The 17,980-nt window shown below is 39.5% G+C and overlaps 2 protein-coding genes and 1 long non-coding RNA gene across 4 annotated transcripts in view; 1 reads left to right on the top strand and 2 right to left on the bottom strand.

The window, feature by feature from the left end:
- The window catches only part of LOC136425632 (protogenin-like), a 93,685-nt gene that overhangs the window by 30,713 nt on the left and 44,992 nt on the right, over positions 1-17,980 (top strand). The window lies entirely within an intron of this gene.
- LOC136425633 (uncharacterized) overlaps positions 1-17,980 on the bottom strand; it is a 39,622-nt gene that overhangs the window by 1,768 nt on the left and 19,874 nt on the right. Inside the window, exons 2-3 of the long non-coding RNA XR_010754094.1 lie at positions 11,541-11,711; positions 9,887-9,997 (exon numbers count right to left, since the gene is read on the bottom strand). This is a non-coding gene — a long non-coding RNA (uncharacterized lncRNA). The remainder of the gene's footprint in view (positions 1-9,886; positions 9,998-11,540; positions 11,712-17,980) is intronic.
- LOC136425807 (uncharacterized) lies at positions 1,108-7,606 on the bottom strand. Its single transcript, XM_066414750.1, has 8 exons — positions 7,446-7,606; positions 5,711-5,846; positions 5,223-5,514; positions 3,927-4,627; positions 3,428-3,559; positions 3,202-3,288; positions 2,080-2,794; positions 1,108-1,142 (listed from the first exon to the last, which is right to left on the bottom strand). The coding sequence occupies exons 1-8, from the start codon at positions 7,457-7,459 to the stop codon at positions 1,108-1,110; spliced, it is 2,112 nt and encodes a 703-aa protein (XP_066270847.1). The 5' UTR covers positions 7,460-7,606.

Here is a 17,980-nt window from a genome sequence, read left to right on the forward strand (position 1 = left end):
ATAGATAGATGGTTAGGGAGATAGATAGATAGATAAATGAACGGCAAGCATATTACAGAAAGTTTTCTAAGTGAAGAGACTGTGGATCTTAGACCATTACTTCGGCATATAAGTTGGATTGAAGCCATAATGACAATTTGTAGGGCACAGTGGTAGTGTTGACATTGTTTTACTAGTAAGTGCCAAGTATAATATATAGCCCTGTTCAACACGACGCAACTGATTGAGGTCGGGCCCTATAGATGCCTGAGGCTTTCACGATGTTGTTCTACCGTACTTATGAGGATTTGCAGTCTCCCCAAAATTGAAGGCTGTGATTTAAGAGGGTCCTAGTATTATTTCCAAGTACACCTCGGTGACATGCATTGTAGGGGCCTATCACAACGGGGTAGAACAGAAACAAGAATGTAACGTCTTTGCAATACGAACAACAGAGTCGTCAGTTTTTAAATTGAAGTATGGCGAACTGGCAGCAACGCATAGCCACAGGGTCCTTGTATTATTTCCAAGTACACCTCGGTACTGACGAAAGACATGCATTGTAGGGGCAACAGAAGAGAAACAAGAATGCAACGTACTTGCATACGAACAACAGAGTCGTCAGTTTTCACATTGGAATATTGCGAACTGGTAGCAACGTTGTGGAATCTAGTCATAAATCGATATTACTCATATCTTTACATCGCACTCGACAAACGCTTCGTAAAGTTTTCTTCCTTATTTCTTTCCTTTGTACTATTTCGTTTCCTATGAAAAACCTTCTTCTGCCCCAGGGCAGAGACTCATTTGCTGTAGCTGCCATATTACCTGATGTTGTATGCGTTCCGGGAAGTAAGAATATGTCATCCGAAACATACTGTATTCGCATGGCCCCGCTCAGGTTACCATAACATACGCTCCGTGTACTGAAGACTTCGCTTTATTTTTTATCCTCCATTACTTACACCGTCTGATTAGCATATATCCAGAAGGACCGGTTTGGGCTGTTTGTGCTGGATGAATTCCTGACCCCCTTTAAAAAAGGTGCTGTGGTGTCCCGGATCCCGGAAGGGGGTTGCGAGGAGCCGGAGGAGAACGGTGGAGGCCGGCGGAGGGGTTTCCATGTGATCATGTGCCACCGCATAGCTCGCATTTCTCGTCATCTGGAAAAAGCGGGCCGGAGTGGGAGATGGAAAATGGAAGCAGTTCTTTTTGAAGTGGGATCGGGAGAGGATTTTTTCAAGACTTATCACGGCTCTTTTTGCGCTCAATTTAATAGAAACACTGTCCTTCTAGATGTAATTCTATACTTGAAAGTCGATTTTAAGAGAAATGGTTGATTAGAGAAGCGCTTCAGAAGTGCATCCTGGACCAAAAGCGTCAAACTCAAAGAAACTTGAAAGTTGAATCGAAGAAACCTTGAATTGTTACTCTTAATAGACATTCTTGCAAATTTGATGATACGTTTATGAAGGTTAGACATCCAGGTAAACAATATATTAAAAAAACCCATTCAACTGGATAAAATTCGGAGGTATATTTCCGAACGTTTCGAGTGACATCCAACACTCTTCTTCAGCGTCACTACAATGAACTGACAAAACTAATCAACGCTAGTACTTCTTACTAAAGTTTAGTTCTTTTTTCAATGCTAGACTTCGAATTATCCTCATCGCATTGTGAGATTTTTTAACGTACACAATTCAAAGGCCATTTTTTAACGGTGACAGCGTTGGGAGCAATCCACGGACTAGAATGTTTTGAAATGGATTTTGTTTAATTTCTTTACTAGTGACAGGCGACTGCTCGTTTCCAGATGGTTCCAGAACAAGACTTAAGAATCAATGAGGACATCAGAAAGTGGGAACATTTATCGATCTATACTATGCCTGCATGCTATCATACGATAACGTATCTATCTATGTTTCTTCTGTAAGGAGCAAGATGTCTATGATGAATCCTCCTGGCTTTAAGTTGTGTATTTTGATTCAAATGATGTTAGGCACAATACCTTATAAGACTGCTCAACTTTTCACTACAGACAGTGTATCAAAATGTGGCAACAGATGAAGATTGCGACCAAAAAGTGTGCTAACATACCAACGACAGTTAATCCGTGGAAGGCCATCCGCTCTTTCAGTTTTCTCGTCAGGTCTCTGATCCACTGGTCACGTAGGGAGTGGTAGGGAATGAACTGAACTGGAAGAGCGTATGGCTTTCGCTTCCTCTCCTCATCTGATAGCATGATAACAAGGACATGGGTTGCAGCTGGCTGCCTCTTTTTCTTGAAGAGACCAGTCAAGTATCTCCTTGTGTCGGCTTCTTGGGTCTTGTGTCTTGTTGTTACAGTTCTGGTGTCAGGGTTGTCTGGAGTGATGAGTCGAAGCAGGTCTTCATATATGTCCTTCAGTTGTTGTGACTGCTGGATGAAGTTACTTATTTCTACTATCTCCCAGTTCAGTCCTTTCAGAGTTTCTTCACTTGTGTTGGGCGTTTCTGACTTCTTCCTGTACACATTGATGGTCTTGGTTAAAAAGTCTTGCAGCCATTCTTTGTCCTTGTCCAAATCATCTACTATGCTCGTCAACTGCTGTTCAAAGAGGGATCTGTTCTGATTGGTTGAGAGCTTTGCAACAACACTGACTCTTCTGTCATACTCAGACCTTAACTCTTGAACCTGGCAATTGATCTCTGGGTCCCCATTCCATTTTCCCTTGGTTGACTCTTGTAATGCTGGCTTCAAGTCTGTACCGTCTAATTTGATCCAGAACCTCCCCTTGGGGTTTGCCGTCTTAAGGTCCTTCAGAGCTGATTCCTGTAAAATCAACAGAAGACAAACATGTATTTTAAGTAAAATACATCAATTATTATGCTATCATGTAAAAGTGTGCTTTGTAATGAAAGAAATATGAGGCACACTGGAGAGCATTTTAACCATGTCACTCTTGTTTGAATATTCAGTTATGATAAATAAAGCAAAGAAAAATCTAAATGCACTTTGGTAACAAGTACATGTAGTGGAAATTAAGTGCAGACTGCCAACAGAAAAGTCATCCACAACTCCAATTTTCAGTGCTGCTACTGTAAGGTACTTCTGAAACCTGTTGCATGTTAACACCAGTTTCACAGTCAAATCTGTTTATTGCAAAATGAGTTTGCCCGTTTTAATCAACTACTACTACTACCAGTTGTTTTTTCTGACCAGTCTCAAAATTTACTCACTTGTATGTCCGTGGTGGCAGTTGAACCGGATTTGGCTACATCGTGCTGGACAGTTTTGTGGCTCACGCAGGCCACATTCATCCTTGCCTGAGAAAACAAAGGGTTTGAACAGTGGGTTTAAGCGATGTGGTTACTATCTAAAGTGACATATCAAGACTACTACATCTTAAACAAGGAGTTTTACTTTTTTCACTGTATTGCTTACAATGAAGATATGTTCACAAACCTCCAGAGGATTTTTCCACACATCTCGTGGACAGCCACTCCACCCTGGTCCTCTAAACAGTCGGTTGAACCGTTGACCAAGTTCAATCTCCATCATGTCCTGAAACCGCCTGAAGTCATCTGACATCTTGATCTGCACAAAAGATGGTATATCATGAATGTCTATTTTTCATTAAATCCTCACTTCTTGCAGACTGTAGCAAGTTCAAACAGTGTCAACGTTGACGTATAGACATCCCTCATGTCCAACGGGACATGGATGCCGTCCCAACAGGGACAGCTTAACATGTACAACATGCTGTCAGTGAAAACTGTTCCTGTGGGTTTGTAAGCTCCAAACCAGGGCTTCTTTCTGTTAGTCCTCATGTCCAACGGGGCATGGATGCAGCTGGGGTGCTGCTTAAGGGGTAAGACAGACATCCCTCATGTCCAACGGGGCATGGATGCAGCCCAACAGGGTCCGCTTAGGTGAAGCTTGTGATAATACCACCTTCAAATACCTGCTGAACATTAGTGCACGTATAGAAGTCGATTTGGTACTGTATGAGACCAAATGGCATCCTTGTCAGTGGCATCAACGGTTCCTGAGACCCAGGCCTATTCCTTGCTATGCACTGGGCAAACTTGTACATAGAATTTGGTTTTCCCATGGTCTGCAGTCTGATCATAGCATCGGTAGAGAGGGATGCAAAGTCAGTTGGGTAAGTTGTGATCTGTTTGGAGAGAGCAAGTTTAAAGTAGAGATGATCAGTAAGAATGTTAGCTGTATCGTTAGACCACGAATCAAAAAGATCAGACAAGAAAGACTGCTGATGAGTTACTGAGAGTGACTGTAGAGCGCGGAGTGCGATGGTGACACGTGACTCTGGTGGCAAGACAGACAAGTCAGCCTGGAGAACATCATTAGGTGTTAGCGGGTTGGGATGCTGCACAGGGGAGGGCAAGAAAGATAAAGTTCTTGGATTAGAAGAGTCAGTTGGTGATTGAGATGGACCTGTCAACATACTGACTGACTGATCCAGAGTGGGAGAGGATGGGATGGTTGGCAAGGGGGAAGAAAGGGGGTTATAGTGCTGAGGAGTGCTTGTTAGGCAATTATCAAGGTGTAAACCAAATGCCTTCTCAGCTGCAGACCGCCCACCCGAAAGCTTGGGATAGGATGGCCTGAGGTGATTCACAACCTTTGTGCGCACAGAAGTAGCTGTAAAGAAAGAAAACCCTGAAACATGAGCTATGGCATGGTATTCTTTTTCTATGAAAGACAACTAAAAACATGACAATAAAATTAAAACTGATGACACTTTTATCATGCATGCTATTGATATGAAGAACAGATCACCATGTTACAGAAAATATCTCACTTATTAGCAGCAGTATATACAGTACATATAATATGTACAGTATATGATTAACTACATCAAGTTTTATTATTACTTTTGTTAACAGGTAGAGGCAGACTAGTGTCATTTGTAGGATATTGGATTTCTGAAAAAAAAAGTTAGGAAAGTTACAAGAACTGCTTAAGTAGCATCCTGTGCTGGTCCCAATGCCACCACAGAAGACACGAAGTTTGCTTAAAGCTTTAACATTTAAAAGACTGAATCAAGTACAATAATTTTAACTAGGAACATATAAATTGTTATCATAATAGAATCAAGAGCATATCTGATGGTTGCTTGTGTCCTGAAAAATGCATATTTTCTTGGATCAGTGGACAAAAACCCAGAAATTAAGTTCAATTTGTACAATTTGGGAAAAATATACATCCATCTCAAAACAATGTTGATAAACACTACCTGATCTAAGGATGTCTGCCCCAGATGTCTTCTTGACATACTCTGCAGCACCCTTCCAGTAGGTGTGATCTGCAGACAACTGTGGCCAGTCAGATGTTGACCGGTCTGGGTTCCAGTCCTCACTGGGCATCCCCACATACTGGATGAGGGCTCGTGTCTCGGAGGTGGTCCATCCTATTTTCTTTGTCCTTCTGGACAGCAGGTCCTTCGGTGATGTGACCTTGACCGACTTGGATCTGGTTTGGCGAGGTGAGAGGATTTTCCTGGCCTTCTGTATCAGATTGTATGCTGCCTGCAATTCATAAGAAAGTCAACAGTGCCAGGCTGTTACTACAGGGACCACGTAACAATAATGTACAAGTCAATTGACTGCGATTGCATGAAAACAATCAATCATCTGTATTTGAACAATTTAGCCCAACTTAGTACCCATAAGTAGTAGGCAGTAGACCAGCTAAAATCATATCAGTCATCTTAAAATGACATACCCTCTGTGAAGGACTTTTCACTGGTGATGTAAACGGCAAACTCTTCCTAGCCCTGCCAACACCTGGGGATGACCTCGGAACTGCAAGTCGAGGTCTTTTAGAACCTGGAGTTCCACCATCACCATCCTCTTCATCCCTGTGCACAGCATAGCAGAAATACATTATGCGCACATTACCACCTCTGTATCTCTATCCTAATCAAATAACCCAACTGCCCTATTACAGATCTAGAGAATCACTAGAGAAGGGTTATGTTATTTCTTGCAAATGTTTGTGTGAAAATGAATTTTTAATAATACTATTTCAATAATATTTTGAAGTATCGCAACAAATAAAACTTTTTTGGCAGATTGTGCAAGACGTGACAAGCTTGAATAAACTCATTTTACTAAAGTAGCTGGGGCAGTCTAGCAAACTGCATATGATTGTTGGAAATTCACACAAACGTTTATGAGGAAAGCAACAACATTAACGTAAGTCCTTTTGAGTTTCTGAGTTTTTTACATCGTCGTGCCGGTGAATATTAGTAAACAACAGGCCGCCATATTGGAATGTAGACAGTAAAATGTACTTCCCATTTTAGGACATTTATGGGGAAAAAACAACAAGATTTACGAAAGTCCTTTTGGAACAAACAAGAAAACACCCATGGAAACGTGATGAAACATGTTTGAAACGTAAGTTTTGGCGATTTTTATCATTTCCGAGACGTTTCTGAGGACCCCCATGGCCCCTCGATCCAACAAGCATAACGCCATTTTGGACATTTCTGGAGGAAAACATCTCTCACAATCGAGAAAATTCAGGCCAGAAACGACGACCTTCAAACAAATCCTTCCTACAGTAGCAAGAAACCACACCATAGAATGTGTCTACATGAATGTCATTCGTAAAATACATCAAATTTTCATGATTTTGTACGAGTTTTTTACATCGTCGTGCCGGTGAATATTGGTAAACAACAGGCCGCCATATTGGTATGTAGACAGAAAAATATACTTCCCATTTTGGGACATTTATGGGGAAAAAACAACAAGATTTACGAAAGTCCTTTTGGAACAAACAAGAAAACATCCATGGAAACGTGATGAAACATGTTTGAAACGTAAGTTTTGGCGATTTTTATCATTTCCGAGACGTTTCTGAGGACCCCCATGGCCCCTCGATCCAACAAGCATAACGCCATTTTGGACATTTCTGGAGGAAAACATCTCTCACAATCGAGAAAATTCAGGCCAGAAACGACGACCTTCAAACAAATCCTTCCTACAGTAGCAAGAAAACACACCATAGAATGTGTCTACATGAATGTCATTCGTAAAATACATCAAATTTTTCATGATTTTGTACGAGTTCTTTGCATCGTGCCGGTGAATATTGGTAAACAACAGGCCGCCATATTGGAATTCACACGGAAAAATCTACTGCACATTTTGGAACATTTATGGGGAAAAACAACACGATGTACGTAAGTCCTTTTGGAACAAACAAGAAAACACACATGGAAAGGTGATGAAACATGTTTGAAGCGTAAATTTAGGCGATTTTTATCATTTCCGAGACGTTTCTAGGACCCCCATATGGGCATTCGATCCAACAAGCATAACGCCATTTTAGACATTTCTCAAATAAAGATGACAGAAAACTGCACCTCAAAAAAACGAAAACAACGTAAATGCTACATAGAAACAAAGCCTCAAACACTTGGAAAAATATAAAGCCGACCAAACCATACCTGTTTGTCTCCATTGGCCGTGGATGTTGACGATTCACGGTGACACAAAAAACAGATCTCTGATTACGGATGGCCTCCCTCCTCAGACAACAAGAGGACTAAAATTTGGCGCCAAATTTTCGCGCAATGCGCATGGGATCGCATTACATCATCCTCTGGTATCTACCTGTATACTATCTGTACTATAACTTATCACAATTTGTTCAATCCAGATACGTACACACAAACTATTAACGTTTTACATAGAAAGTTGAGTAAAATTATACAAAGCTTTTTAGGGGGCAAGTACCAAAATCATCGTTGATGCTAATAAATCATAGGTTGTAATCATCATTATTCAAGGTAAAACTGATGAAGTAACGTTTTATATCCATTGGTTTCATCAACATTTTCTTTCTTTTTGAAGTTTGGTGATGTTGCTTATAGTGTATATGATGCTCTTGCAACATCGTGACTTCTTCTGAGTCAGAGGACTTTTTGAAGAGTAGCTTTGTATCATGGTACTACGCAATGAGAGATAAACAGTAGTTAGGATTAGATTTATAGCTCGGATACAACCATATTTGAGTTAGGACATCGTAAATTTTAACAAATCGATGGGTATGAAACCATGGGGCATCATAAACGTCTTTTGACTTTCTGGGTCAGAAGTGATAATCTCTACGTATGGGAACTACTAGTGGATATCTTTGTGAAAAGCTTGGATGTTTTTTAGGTAGACGGAAGTGAGCATTCGCTTTCTACCCTGGTTGGCCCCAAGACTGCCAACTAGCCAGGCCGTAGAGGGGCTAACGCCATTCCGGCCACTCCTCTTCCTTTGTCCAGTAGTCCAAGCGTGATTTATTGCGTTTTTCACGGCACTGCCCGCGCTTATTTTTGCTCAAAAAAGCGTAAAAATCGGCCAATTACGGCCAAAATGCACGACGCTGAACTTTTGCACCCGGGAAATTTGTCACCGCGAAATGTATCAATCGGGAAATTTTCCACTGTCGACCTTTTCAAGACTGTAACAATTGTGAATCGGTCTTGTTTTTCTGAGGGGAAAGAAGGACACAGGGTTTTGCAGTAACGTGTTTCGCCACGGTTGTAAAGGGAAACTGGTGAAGCCATCACGGTACGGATAACCTCCACCGTGCCTCCAACAAGCTGGCCTTTCCTGGTTGTTTACGACGGTCGCGGGACGGGGACTTTCATCAACTTCGCGCCACGGCGGGCCTTTGAAGTCTTTGCTGCGATTTCACCCACCCGTTTTACAGGCTCCGCCTGAGATTTGGTTTCAAAAGAAAGTATAGAGAGACCCGCAGTAGTGTGGTCAGCGCTTGTGGAAGGTATTATGCGAAGGAAAATATGCTGGTTTGGAATTTTTCTTAGGATTTGTTTATTTTAATGCGTGTTTGTGAGGTTTCACGCCAGTTACAGTCCCTTTCTTGGGTCTTTTGTTAATTTTGTTGATACTGATAGCTCTTTGTAAAGATTACCGTGTATTAAAGTCTCAAGTTTTTGTTTGTTTTTCCGTACTATTTTCCCTTTTTTCATATTCCTATCCTGAAGATTTTTATACGTTCATTCTTTTGCAGAAAGAAAACATTGCATATCAGTAATCGCATCCTAACATTTTTAATTTGTAGCATTCTGATAAACATGCAGCTTCTCAATTGTCCTCTTGTACCCTTATTGGCTCACTACATCTGCTGCATATTAATGAGCTCATTAGCATATATAATCAGTTATATAACATTCCAAGCAGACGTTAAGTAAGATCAAATGGCTTCATATTTGCTAGTAAAGAGTCATACTTAGTATGAATATTTTAACATTAATATGCATAAATTATGATGGGAAGAAACTCTTACATATATAATTGTATTAATGTTGATACAGTTTGGGTTAAGGCAGATTCTTTTACCTTAGAACGACTCCCTCCTTTTGAACCAGAAGTATCGAATAACAGTCCATTTTCCCAGGAAACTATGTAATGAAAATGTTCCTGTTTCGTTATCTCGTTTTAATTCGCCATGTCTTACATAATTGATGATGTCATCAGCTGAACAGGCCAGGTCAGTTCCTTGCGTATGAATTTTTTATCGTGTTGACACTTCGCTCGAAGTAGCGAGAATGACATATGTGACGTGTGCGTAATGTGACACCAAGCTCGTCAATATTTAACGACGCTTTGCTTTGAGTCCAGTGTAAGTTATTGTGTGAATTATTTCATCTCTCTAATTCATTTACTTGGAGCTTCCGGCGTGAACCAGAGAACTTAAACCTCTGTGTGTAAAAGAACCCAACACACATATCCAGAAGAGTAGGACTGATGGGGTGAAAGCAAAAATCAAAGCTATATTGCACTACAACGTACAAGCCATTTGATAAAGTTATCATGCTTCACCTAAATTGAGGATGACAAAGGAATTCGTGAGAGAATATCACATATGACTAACCTTGAGTTTGCTGGTTATATTTCAGTCACTGTAGATAGAGATGCACCTTGGTAAAGGCCACCTCATATAGAGATAGAATTCTCCCTTTTCCCTGTATTATAGCAGCTAGCCCTATAGAACACAAAACAACAGTACAAATCTCCAAGAAAATCTAAAAGAGTGAGAAACCTGCGGGAGGAAAGTTTGACATGAAGCATCTGTTTTTTTTTCTTGCTAGAAAAAAGTGATGTGTACAGTGCTGGACTTTGGACCTATTTTCTTGTTCAAGAATGCTGGTGTCTTTACACAGTAAACATAGCAATGTGTGGTCGGATGTAAGAGCTGTTTATCTAGTGCTGTTTACTTCATTTGTTTGGCAATCCTCTTGTACGAAGGGTCAGGTCTCTCGCTTAGCCTTTGGGATCATCTTTCGGATCATTCTTTCCTCTTTGTTGTGCACATGCTGCTTAGTTATAAGGGGTCATCTCGAGAAGTTGCACTATCACATATATTATATAGTTCATAGTTGAAACCAACAACATATGCTACATTTGTATACATGAACCATTATAAATGATTTTATGTTCTAAAAAATGTTGGTACTTTTGTGGCCTACATAGTGTTCACTTTCATTTGCTCAAGGATTTGTAGCTTTTTAATGACAAGTGAATGTGCCAAAAAATGTACCAATTTTTGATGGTTGCAAATTTTTGTGAAATGTGAATAAATTTTTAAAGGCAAATTAGAAAAAGGTAAAAAAAAAAAAAACAGAGTTGGACATTGGACCGAATAGTAGTAAACAACACACAGGTGGTACAAATAAACGCGACCATTGCAAAACAACAACAACAAGGCCTCGAACCGCTGCCAAACCAAGCTGACTTCCGGTACTTGTTTACAGCGAAGGGAACCCCCTGGGGGCTCGTTCCAATTACCTCTCACCTGGGCCATGCCTGGTAAATACGTATTGCCAGGAAGGTCACTCTGTTTTGACAATGTTTTACTCTTTCCTACATGTGCCTTTATGTAGGATATGCGTTGATGTAGCTTCGTTTGGCTTTTATTTATAGCTAGTTGGGAAATGTGTGGACTGGAATTAATCCAAAGGGAAGTGCTCACATTTTAAAGGATTTACTTGTACATGGGGGGAGGTTGCCAGTTGTTGGTATAGTATAAGCGATGAGGTCAGGGCATTGTGATCATAGCGTGATACCAATTGGCACTGACTCAGATTAGGAGCCTGGCACTAATACTAATAGGCTGCCCTGCCTAAGGACACATTTGTACATATAATGTTACTCAAGCTTTAAAAATCCTGAAAAATTAAAACACAAAGGTTTTTCTTCTTCTTCTTTTGGTTATTTAAAAGAATTTTGAATTTTTTTCCTTGTAAGAAAGGATAAGAACAGACAATGTAACATTTTTCAGTATGGTTGGTTCCTTAGCTCTTTAGATGTGTTGATATTTTAGTGTTTGCATGTTGGTTGGTTATTTTAAGAACAGTTTAACTCAAAAGATATAGATTTGAGAACACTGTCTTGCTTTGTGAATTCCCCAATGAAAATTAATGTATGCAGTAGCTTCTACTATTAAAACATGCAGACAGAAATGTTATTTGCTTTCCTTGAAAGATTTCAAGTGATACATGTATTTCAGATATGCGCTAAGTACCTACATGGGCAGAGATTTCTTGGTCCTCGGGGGGATTGGCTGTTTGTGAGGGGTGCTTCCTTTTGATTGGTCAGGACATGATTATGAGCGCAGGTGGGTGAGGAGGGGGGGCGTCTGCCGCTAGGGAAATCAGGACACTGTGGAGTAGGCCATCCTCCAACGTCCCTGGGCTGGCCTGAGAGAAAATGACCAAACGGGGCTTGAAATACTACCGTAAATCTTGAAACGCTTGCCATGGTTTTATTTTCGCGGTTTTCATGATGGCCTCTCGAACACAAAATTCATTAAATTCTGATAATTACGTCATTTTGCTAACACCTACCAACCTACATGTGTACCAAATATCATAAAGGTCTATCCACAACTTCTCAAACTGTGTTTGTTTTTTCCCAAACATGAAGACACCGAAAACATAAACTTCTCAGTTGAATGTAACAAACCAAATTGTATAGCCAGGATTGTCTCTTTCTGAACTAATGTTAAAAGATCAATCTCCAAGCAGATGTAAGAAGTTAGCTTAGTGAGTATCGCATGTTTTCAGGCTATTTATAAACTTTCTAGGGGTAGTGAAGAGAAATATGCTGACCACTAGAAAGACGTATACAAAGCCTCGAAAACGTGTAAAACATTGTGCCGGATTCGATATCTGCTTGGAGATAAACACAGATATCTCTGTGAGTTGGTCATGCCATTTAGCCTGAGTGCCAGCCTTTTTAGCTTCCGTATGCTACCCAAGCTTGGGTAGCGCAGCGGAGCTAGGGTAGCGGACGGAAGCTAAAAAGGCTGGCACTCAGGCTACATGCCATTAGGCCATCCTACTACATTATGCAAATTGAAATACACTGTTTTAAGTGCCTACTTCCTGAAGAGAAGTCATTTAAGTACAGATAGCTTCTTAGCTCCATGATTTCGAAGATAAGAGCTTCTGCCATCAATTTTGATTACATAAATGATCTGTTTTCAATTAAATGATTTAGCCTGTAGACTATAGATTGATAAATAAATAAATGAATTATATGATAAACATGGAATCTGACAAAATCTCTTGTTTCTCAAAGTGAAACTCAGTTAAAACCACCTTTCCACGAGACTGTGATCCCTGAGCAACTGTTGAGAAATGATAAAGAGATTTGTGTGACCCTTGGTTTTATAATCAGAATATGATGCATGATGTAAATGACAACAAAACGCACAAAACTTAGAAAAAAGATTTGTTCTTTGTCCATGAAATTCGATGAGTGATACGTCAAATTTTTGGTCGCTTAGATTTTTGGTCGCTCAGTGGCCGTAGCCTGTAGTGCAAAGGGAGGGTAACAGTAACAATTTTTCAACATTTGCCATTTCAACCAGAAGCAAGACTGCTCATGTTTAGATTAAAGATATGTCAAAATTGCAAAATCAGATGTTATGTATTGGTTTAACCCTCTTCTTCTGGAACCAAGAAAGGTTTAGACGGACTCATTAGCCCACAGTAGGGGAAGGTTAAAGGATACTTGAAAAGATTGAACCTGGTCCTCTTGATGTAAAATTTGTACCATGTGAGATGTTGCAGAGATAACTGCATCCCTACTGTGGTACCTGAGATTGACAACACTATCAGTTTACACCACTTGACCCTGACCTCGACCCCAGCTGACCCCAGAAGGTCAAGATAGTCAAGATAATCTAACTACATCCCCTGTTATTTTACCAGCGGCTTAACTTTATGTTTCTTCCCTCAGGCTGCTGTGCACTAAACACAGTCAGGATGGCCTTGAGCTCGTGTATGGGGTCTTGTCTGTTCTTCTACTTTCTTTCTTTTTTAGGCAACCAACTTCAACTTGCTGAAGATTCTGAAGCCTATATACGTACTGTAAGGTTTGATCCACTCACACCGGGAAGGGCCCCTACTCTTTTCATGGCGGGTTCTTTTACCTGCTGAAGTGTGGCTCCCCTGGCTGATGTCAATAACCTGGCAATTATGCAGAACATACCTGGCCTTGGCCTGAAGGTTACAGGTCATAGATTCACTATCAATGAAGAAAAGCAACATTCTTAAATTGCCACTCAGGAATAAAAACAAACTTTCAGGCCAATAACAAGTCAGAACTGTAATGCAGTATCATACCGGGTCTTGGTCATTGATTAGTAGTGTATATTTGATGGACAAATTGAGGCAAAAACAACACATACAGAAGGGTATATTGTGCCCTTTTCAATTGCTACTTCATTAGTCAGAAGTCTGAAATTAAAATCAGATTTTGTAGAACATTGAAATTTGATCAGGGGTTTAGCTCTTGACAGGTGTTAAAGGTTTTCTTGTTTGAAAACTCTTCCAAGAATTTACCGCTCACCAAGAAAAGAGCATAAGTCTTGAGTTAAGGGTTCTTTTCACTTAATTTTGTTATTTCATATATTACATAGCAATCATGTTTTGATCTCTATAAGTAGGATTTCAAGTCTTATTTTTGATTTTGCTTCTCTCAAATTGTTCAAGGTTGAATGTTGCCCATTTGAACATGCTGAAATGTAATGAATTGAATACATAGTTTGTAGTTGAAGAAGATAATTGAGTTACATAACCATAACTAAAAATTCACTCTAGTTGAAGAAGATAATTGTGTTACATAATCATAACTAAAAACGCACTCTAGTTGAAGAAGATAATAGAGTTACATAATCATAACTAAAAACGCACTCTAGTTGAAGAAGATAATTGAGTTACATAACCATAACTAAAAACTCACTCTAGTTGAAGAAGATAATTGAGTTACATAATCATAACTAAAAACACACTCTAGTTGAAGAAGATAATTGTGTTACATAATCATAACTAAAAACGCACTCTAGTTGAAGAAGATAATTGAGTTACATAACCATAACTAAAAATTCACTCTAGTTGAAGAAGATAATTGTGTTACATAATCATAACTAAAAACGCACTCTAGTTGAAGAAGATAATTGAGTTACATAATCATAACTAAAAACTCACTCTAGTTGAAGAAGATAATTGAGTTACATAATCATAACTAAAAACACACTCTAGTTGAAGAAGATAATTGTGTTACATAATCATAACTAAAAACGCACTCTAGTTGAAGAAGATAATTGAGTTACATAATCATAACTAAAAACACACTCTAGTTGAAGAAGATAATTGAGTTACATAACCATAACTAAAAACATACTCCACTGGTCCCAGTCAATAATCAAATCCAAGTCCTAATGCCTTTTCAAGGCCAGATAGAACTCTGCCTTTCAAGGGTTCAATTAATGTATACTGTAAATCTTTAAATGTTTGCGATGGTTTTATTTTCACAAATTTATGATGCAGGAAATTTGCTTTTACAATGTATTGCTACATGTACACTTTTTGTACAGTTACTGAAGTACAAAATTGTTTCAATTGTGTTCTTAAAACACAGCAAAAATCTCCTTTCCTTTTTGCCACAAAGCTTTGCCACTGTGAAAATAAATGTATTCACAGTATGCTATTGAGTGAAGGTTTTGTTGATACAGGTTTGCTAGTCGACAAAATGCTAGAAGCTTTGCAATAGAGTATTCCCAGAGAACTACCATCTTCTTGATTTTCTTTGTGAGGTTTTACCGAAACAAGAATGTGCATGTCTGAATGTAGTGCTAGCTTCGGTCATCTATGCTCCTCTCTTATAGACTAGTTTTCATGTATGTACTTAGTGTGGAGTAGTTGACCTTGGTGGGCCGAAGTGGCGAAGTGCCTGTATCTTAAAAGCTTTGGCTGCTTGTTTTGCATCGAGAAGTAAGGAGAGTTTGCGTTGAGTATGCAAGGTCAACGTTGTCACAGTGCTGTAATAAGGTCTCCGAGTAAGCTCTTCCTTGATGCACAAAGATAGAGTGTAAGAAAAATGATTGGCATTGAAATGTTAATTCACCCTGGCTTCAAGGACAACCTGACAGCTGAAATGGCATGTGCGATAAGTTCACTTGTTTTGCGTCTAAGATTTCTGTCAAATTGATACAGCCTAGCCTTTGATATAATAAGTGGTGGCCCAGATGGCCTTGAAAGCATGTTAGTGTTTAAGTACCAGGTTGGTTTACAGGAGAGAGTTGCTGTGGATACTGTGTCAGTCTAAGACCCGATACACATAGGGAAAATTTTCTGGATGTACGACAATGACGTACGTCTTTCACGTACGTCACCTTTTTCCCTGGGTGTGTATCGGCCCTGCGCGATGCACGTCAGATATTTTTGTAGCCCGACGTTGTCGTACCTCGTTGTCGTACGTCAAGAAAATTTCCCAGTGTGCATTAGGTCTAGCTTGTGGTTGATAATACATGTATATTCGGAATGCTTATTCAGGGTGTCATGAATTCATGGTGGGGTGGTCACAGTGAAAAAACTCAGATAAAAACCACGAGAACGTTTCATGATCTAACGTTACAATATTAGATCAAGGGCTAATAGCAAGGTTTGGTAATAGTCAAGCCATAATGGTTACTTTTTGTTTTGTTTGTGAATCGAAAATAGTCATAATTTTCCTCCCAAAGCTCATTAAACTTTTACTGCGTACAACTGCTCAAATCTCCAAGCTGAAGCACATGATAAGTTTTCTTTTGGCACAAATAGTTTTGAACAGGATTTTTTATGTTGCAGTATGAAGTAGCTGTTCGTATAGTACCGGAAGAAGAACATTATTTCTAGCTTATCCCGTCTGCTGTTGCCATTATCCATATATATAGCCACAGGGCTCTCAAGTTCAAAGTAGACTTTACCTTTGATAGTCGCCAGGCGTCGTTAACGCTCCGGCAGACTTTAAGACCAATCGTGTGTCTGAATGTCTGAATTTCAGGATTACGAGCGTGCAATTGTGTGTGTTGTTGGACTTTTGAGTCTTATCTGAGGTCACTGTTAACATGGGGTACATCCATGGTAACTGTGTTAGAAGTCGGGCTATTTTTAGGGCATGCAGGGGTCCATGGCCGTGTTGTTACCAGAGAAACAGGTGAAGTGCCTATCGCTCGAGGGTGCTTGTGCCTGAATTCAAAAGTAGGTTTTGATCCGTAGGTGTAGGTTGACGCGCTTATGTAAGTGTGTGTTCTGTTACCTTCATTGTGCAGTTCGACCTATCACCCACATTTGGAGTGCCACCACGTACTGAGTCACGGAATAGAAAATGGTAAAGACGAAGAAGATGTTAACAAAAAGAAGAAAAGAATTATATTATGATGAAAAACAACTACAAAAAGAACTGTAGAACAGAGTAAAAATTCCCAAAGTTTTTCTTCGCAACACCAGGTTCTTATCATTTAGAAAGTTTTCAAATAACACAACATATTTTCCTTCCTCCAAAGAAAAAAAATAGGTAAGATAAAATCTTTAGAATCCTCTGGACAGAAGGTCTTTTACATGAATTTCTTGGATGCTCCCTTTGCCCCAGTTAAAGTGCCTCTTTTGCCAAGCCAAAACATGGCCTCTTGCCACCATGATAAAGACCATTGAGTAATTATTTAGTAGCATGGTATACTTAGTAGCCATGGGACTTCAATGATAGACACTTAACAAGGCCAAGTACACCTCATTGAGCAGTAAGATCCTTTACCCAACGTGTGTTATTTGCGACATAGTACTTATAGGGCCATTTTATGAGCAATTTGTGTGCAATTGTTGAAAAGACTGTTAACCATGGACTTTAATCTACCGACGAACAAGCCTTTTTATTAGCATCGTAAAGTGAACAATCTGGTTAGTGTCAAGCATTAGGGATTATCAGAAAGGGCCAGAAAGTTTCATAAAGAGGAAAAAAGTGGTTATGAAGAGGGTGAAATGTAAAACCTGGGACTAACAGTGTTCCATGTTTCTTCTTAGAACCTTTTTTATCGATAGCTTGAGCTCAGATCTCAAAAAACTAACATAAATCAAACCCTTGACTAGTCAATAACATAATGGCAGATGGATAACAACTCAACAACTAATATATAGTGATAAAGTGTTAAGTATGAACATCAAGTTCAAACTTGAGACTTTCTACTGCAGGCTAGGGTTGTCTCTAGGACCTGTCCCTCCGTCCCAGGACTGATTTGCTTGGTAACATGTTGCATCAGGGACGGAAAACAAATTTCACCCCATCTGTCCCAAAAATCTGAACTTCGTGACATGAAATTGATGAAAATATATTTTCCAAAGTGCTTATTCAAGTGGTGCTAGTTGGATACCTTAAAAGTGATAAGAAATTTAAACATCCCTGGACCCAAAACAGAAACAATTCAAAATTGTTTTGCAGCTGTATTTTAAGACAACACTTTTTTCAGTTGTCAAACAGTGCTATAAGGATGAACACGCTGTAACATTGGTGTCTATTTATATATGACCAGTTAGTTTACTGGAAGATTTTTCTGTGGTTGACTGTGACAACTTCCGCGTGACAGAAAACAGGAGGTGTTTCCTGAGGTTTTTCCTTACTAACACCACTCAACGCAGGTGGAGGA

This window comes from Branchiostoma lanceolatum, chromosome 19 (genome assembly GCF_035083965.1).
Source record: "Branchiostoma lanceolatum isolate klBraLanc5 chromosome 19, klBraLanc5.hap2, whole genome shotgun sequence".
Lineage (NCBI taxonomy): Eukaryota > Metazoa > Chordata > Leptocardii > Amphioxiformes > Branchiostomatidae > Branchiostoma > Branchiostoma lanceolatum.

What these genes read in the sequence shown, in the direction of transcription:
- LOC136425807 (XM_066414750.1), bottom strand. An exon ending in TGTGGAAAAATCCTCTGGAG is followed by an intron (nt 3,289 to 3,427) that starts GTTTGTGAACAT and finishes TTGTTTTCTCAG; the next exon opens with GCAAGGATGAATGTGGCCTG. An exon ending in CCACGGATTAACTGTCGTTG is followed by an intron (nt 1,143 to 2,079) that starts GTATGTTAGCAC and finishes CGCTTTTTCCAG; the next exon opens with ATGACGAGAAATGCGAGCTA.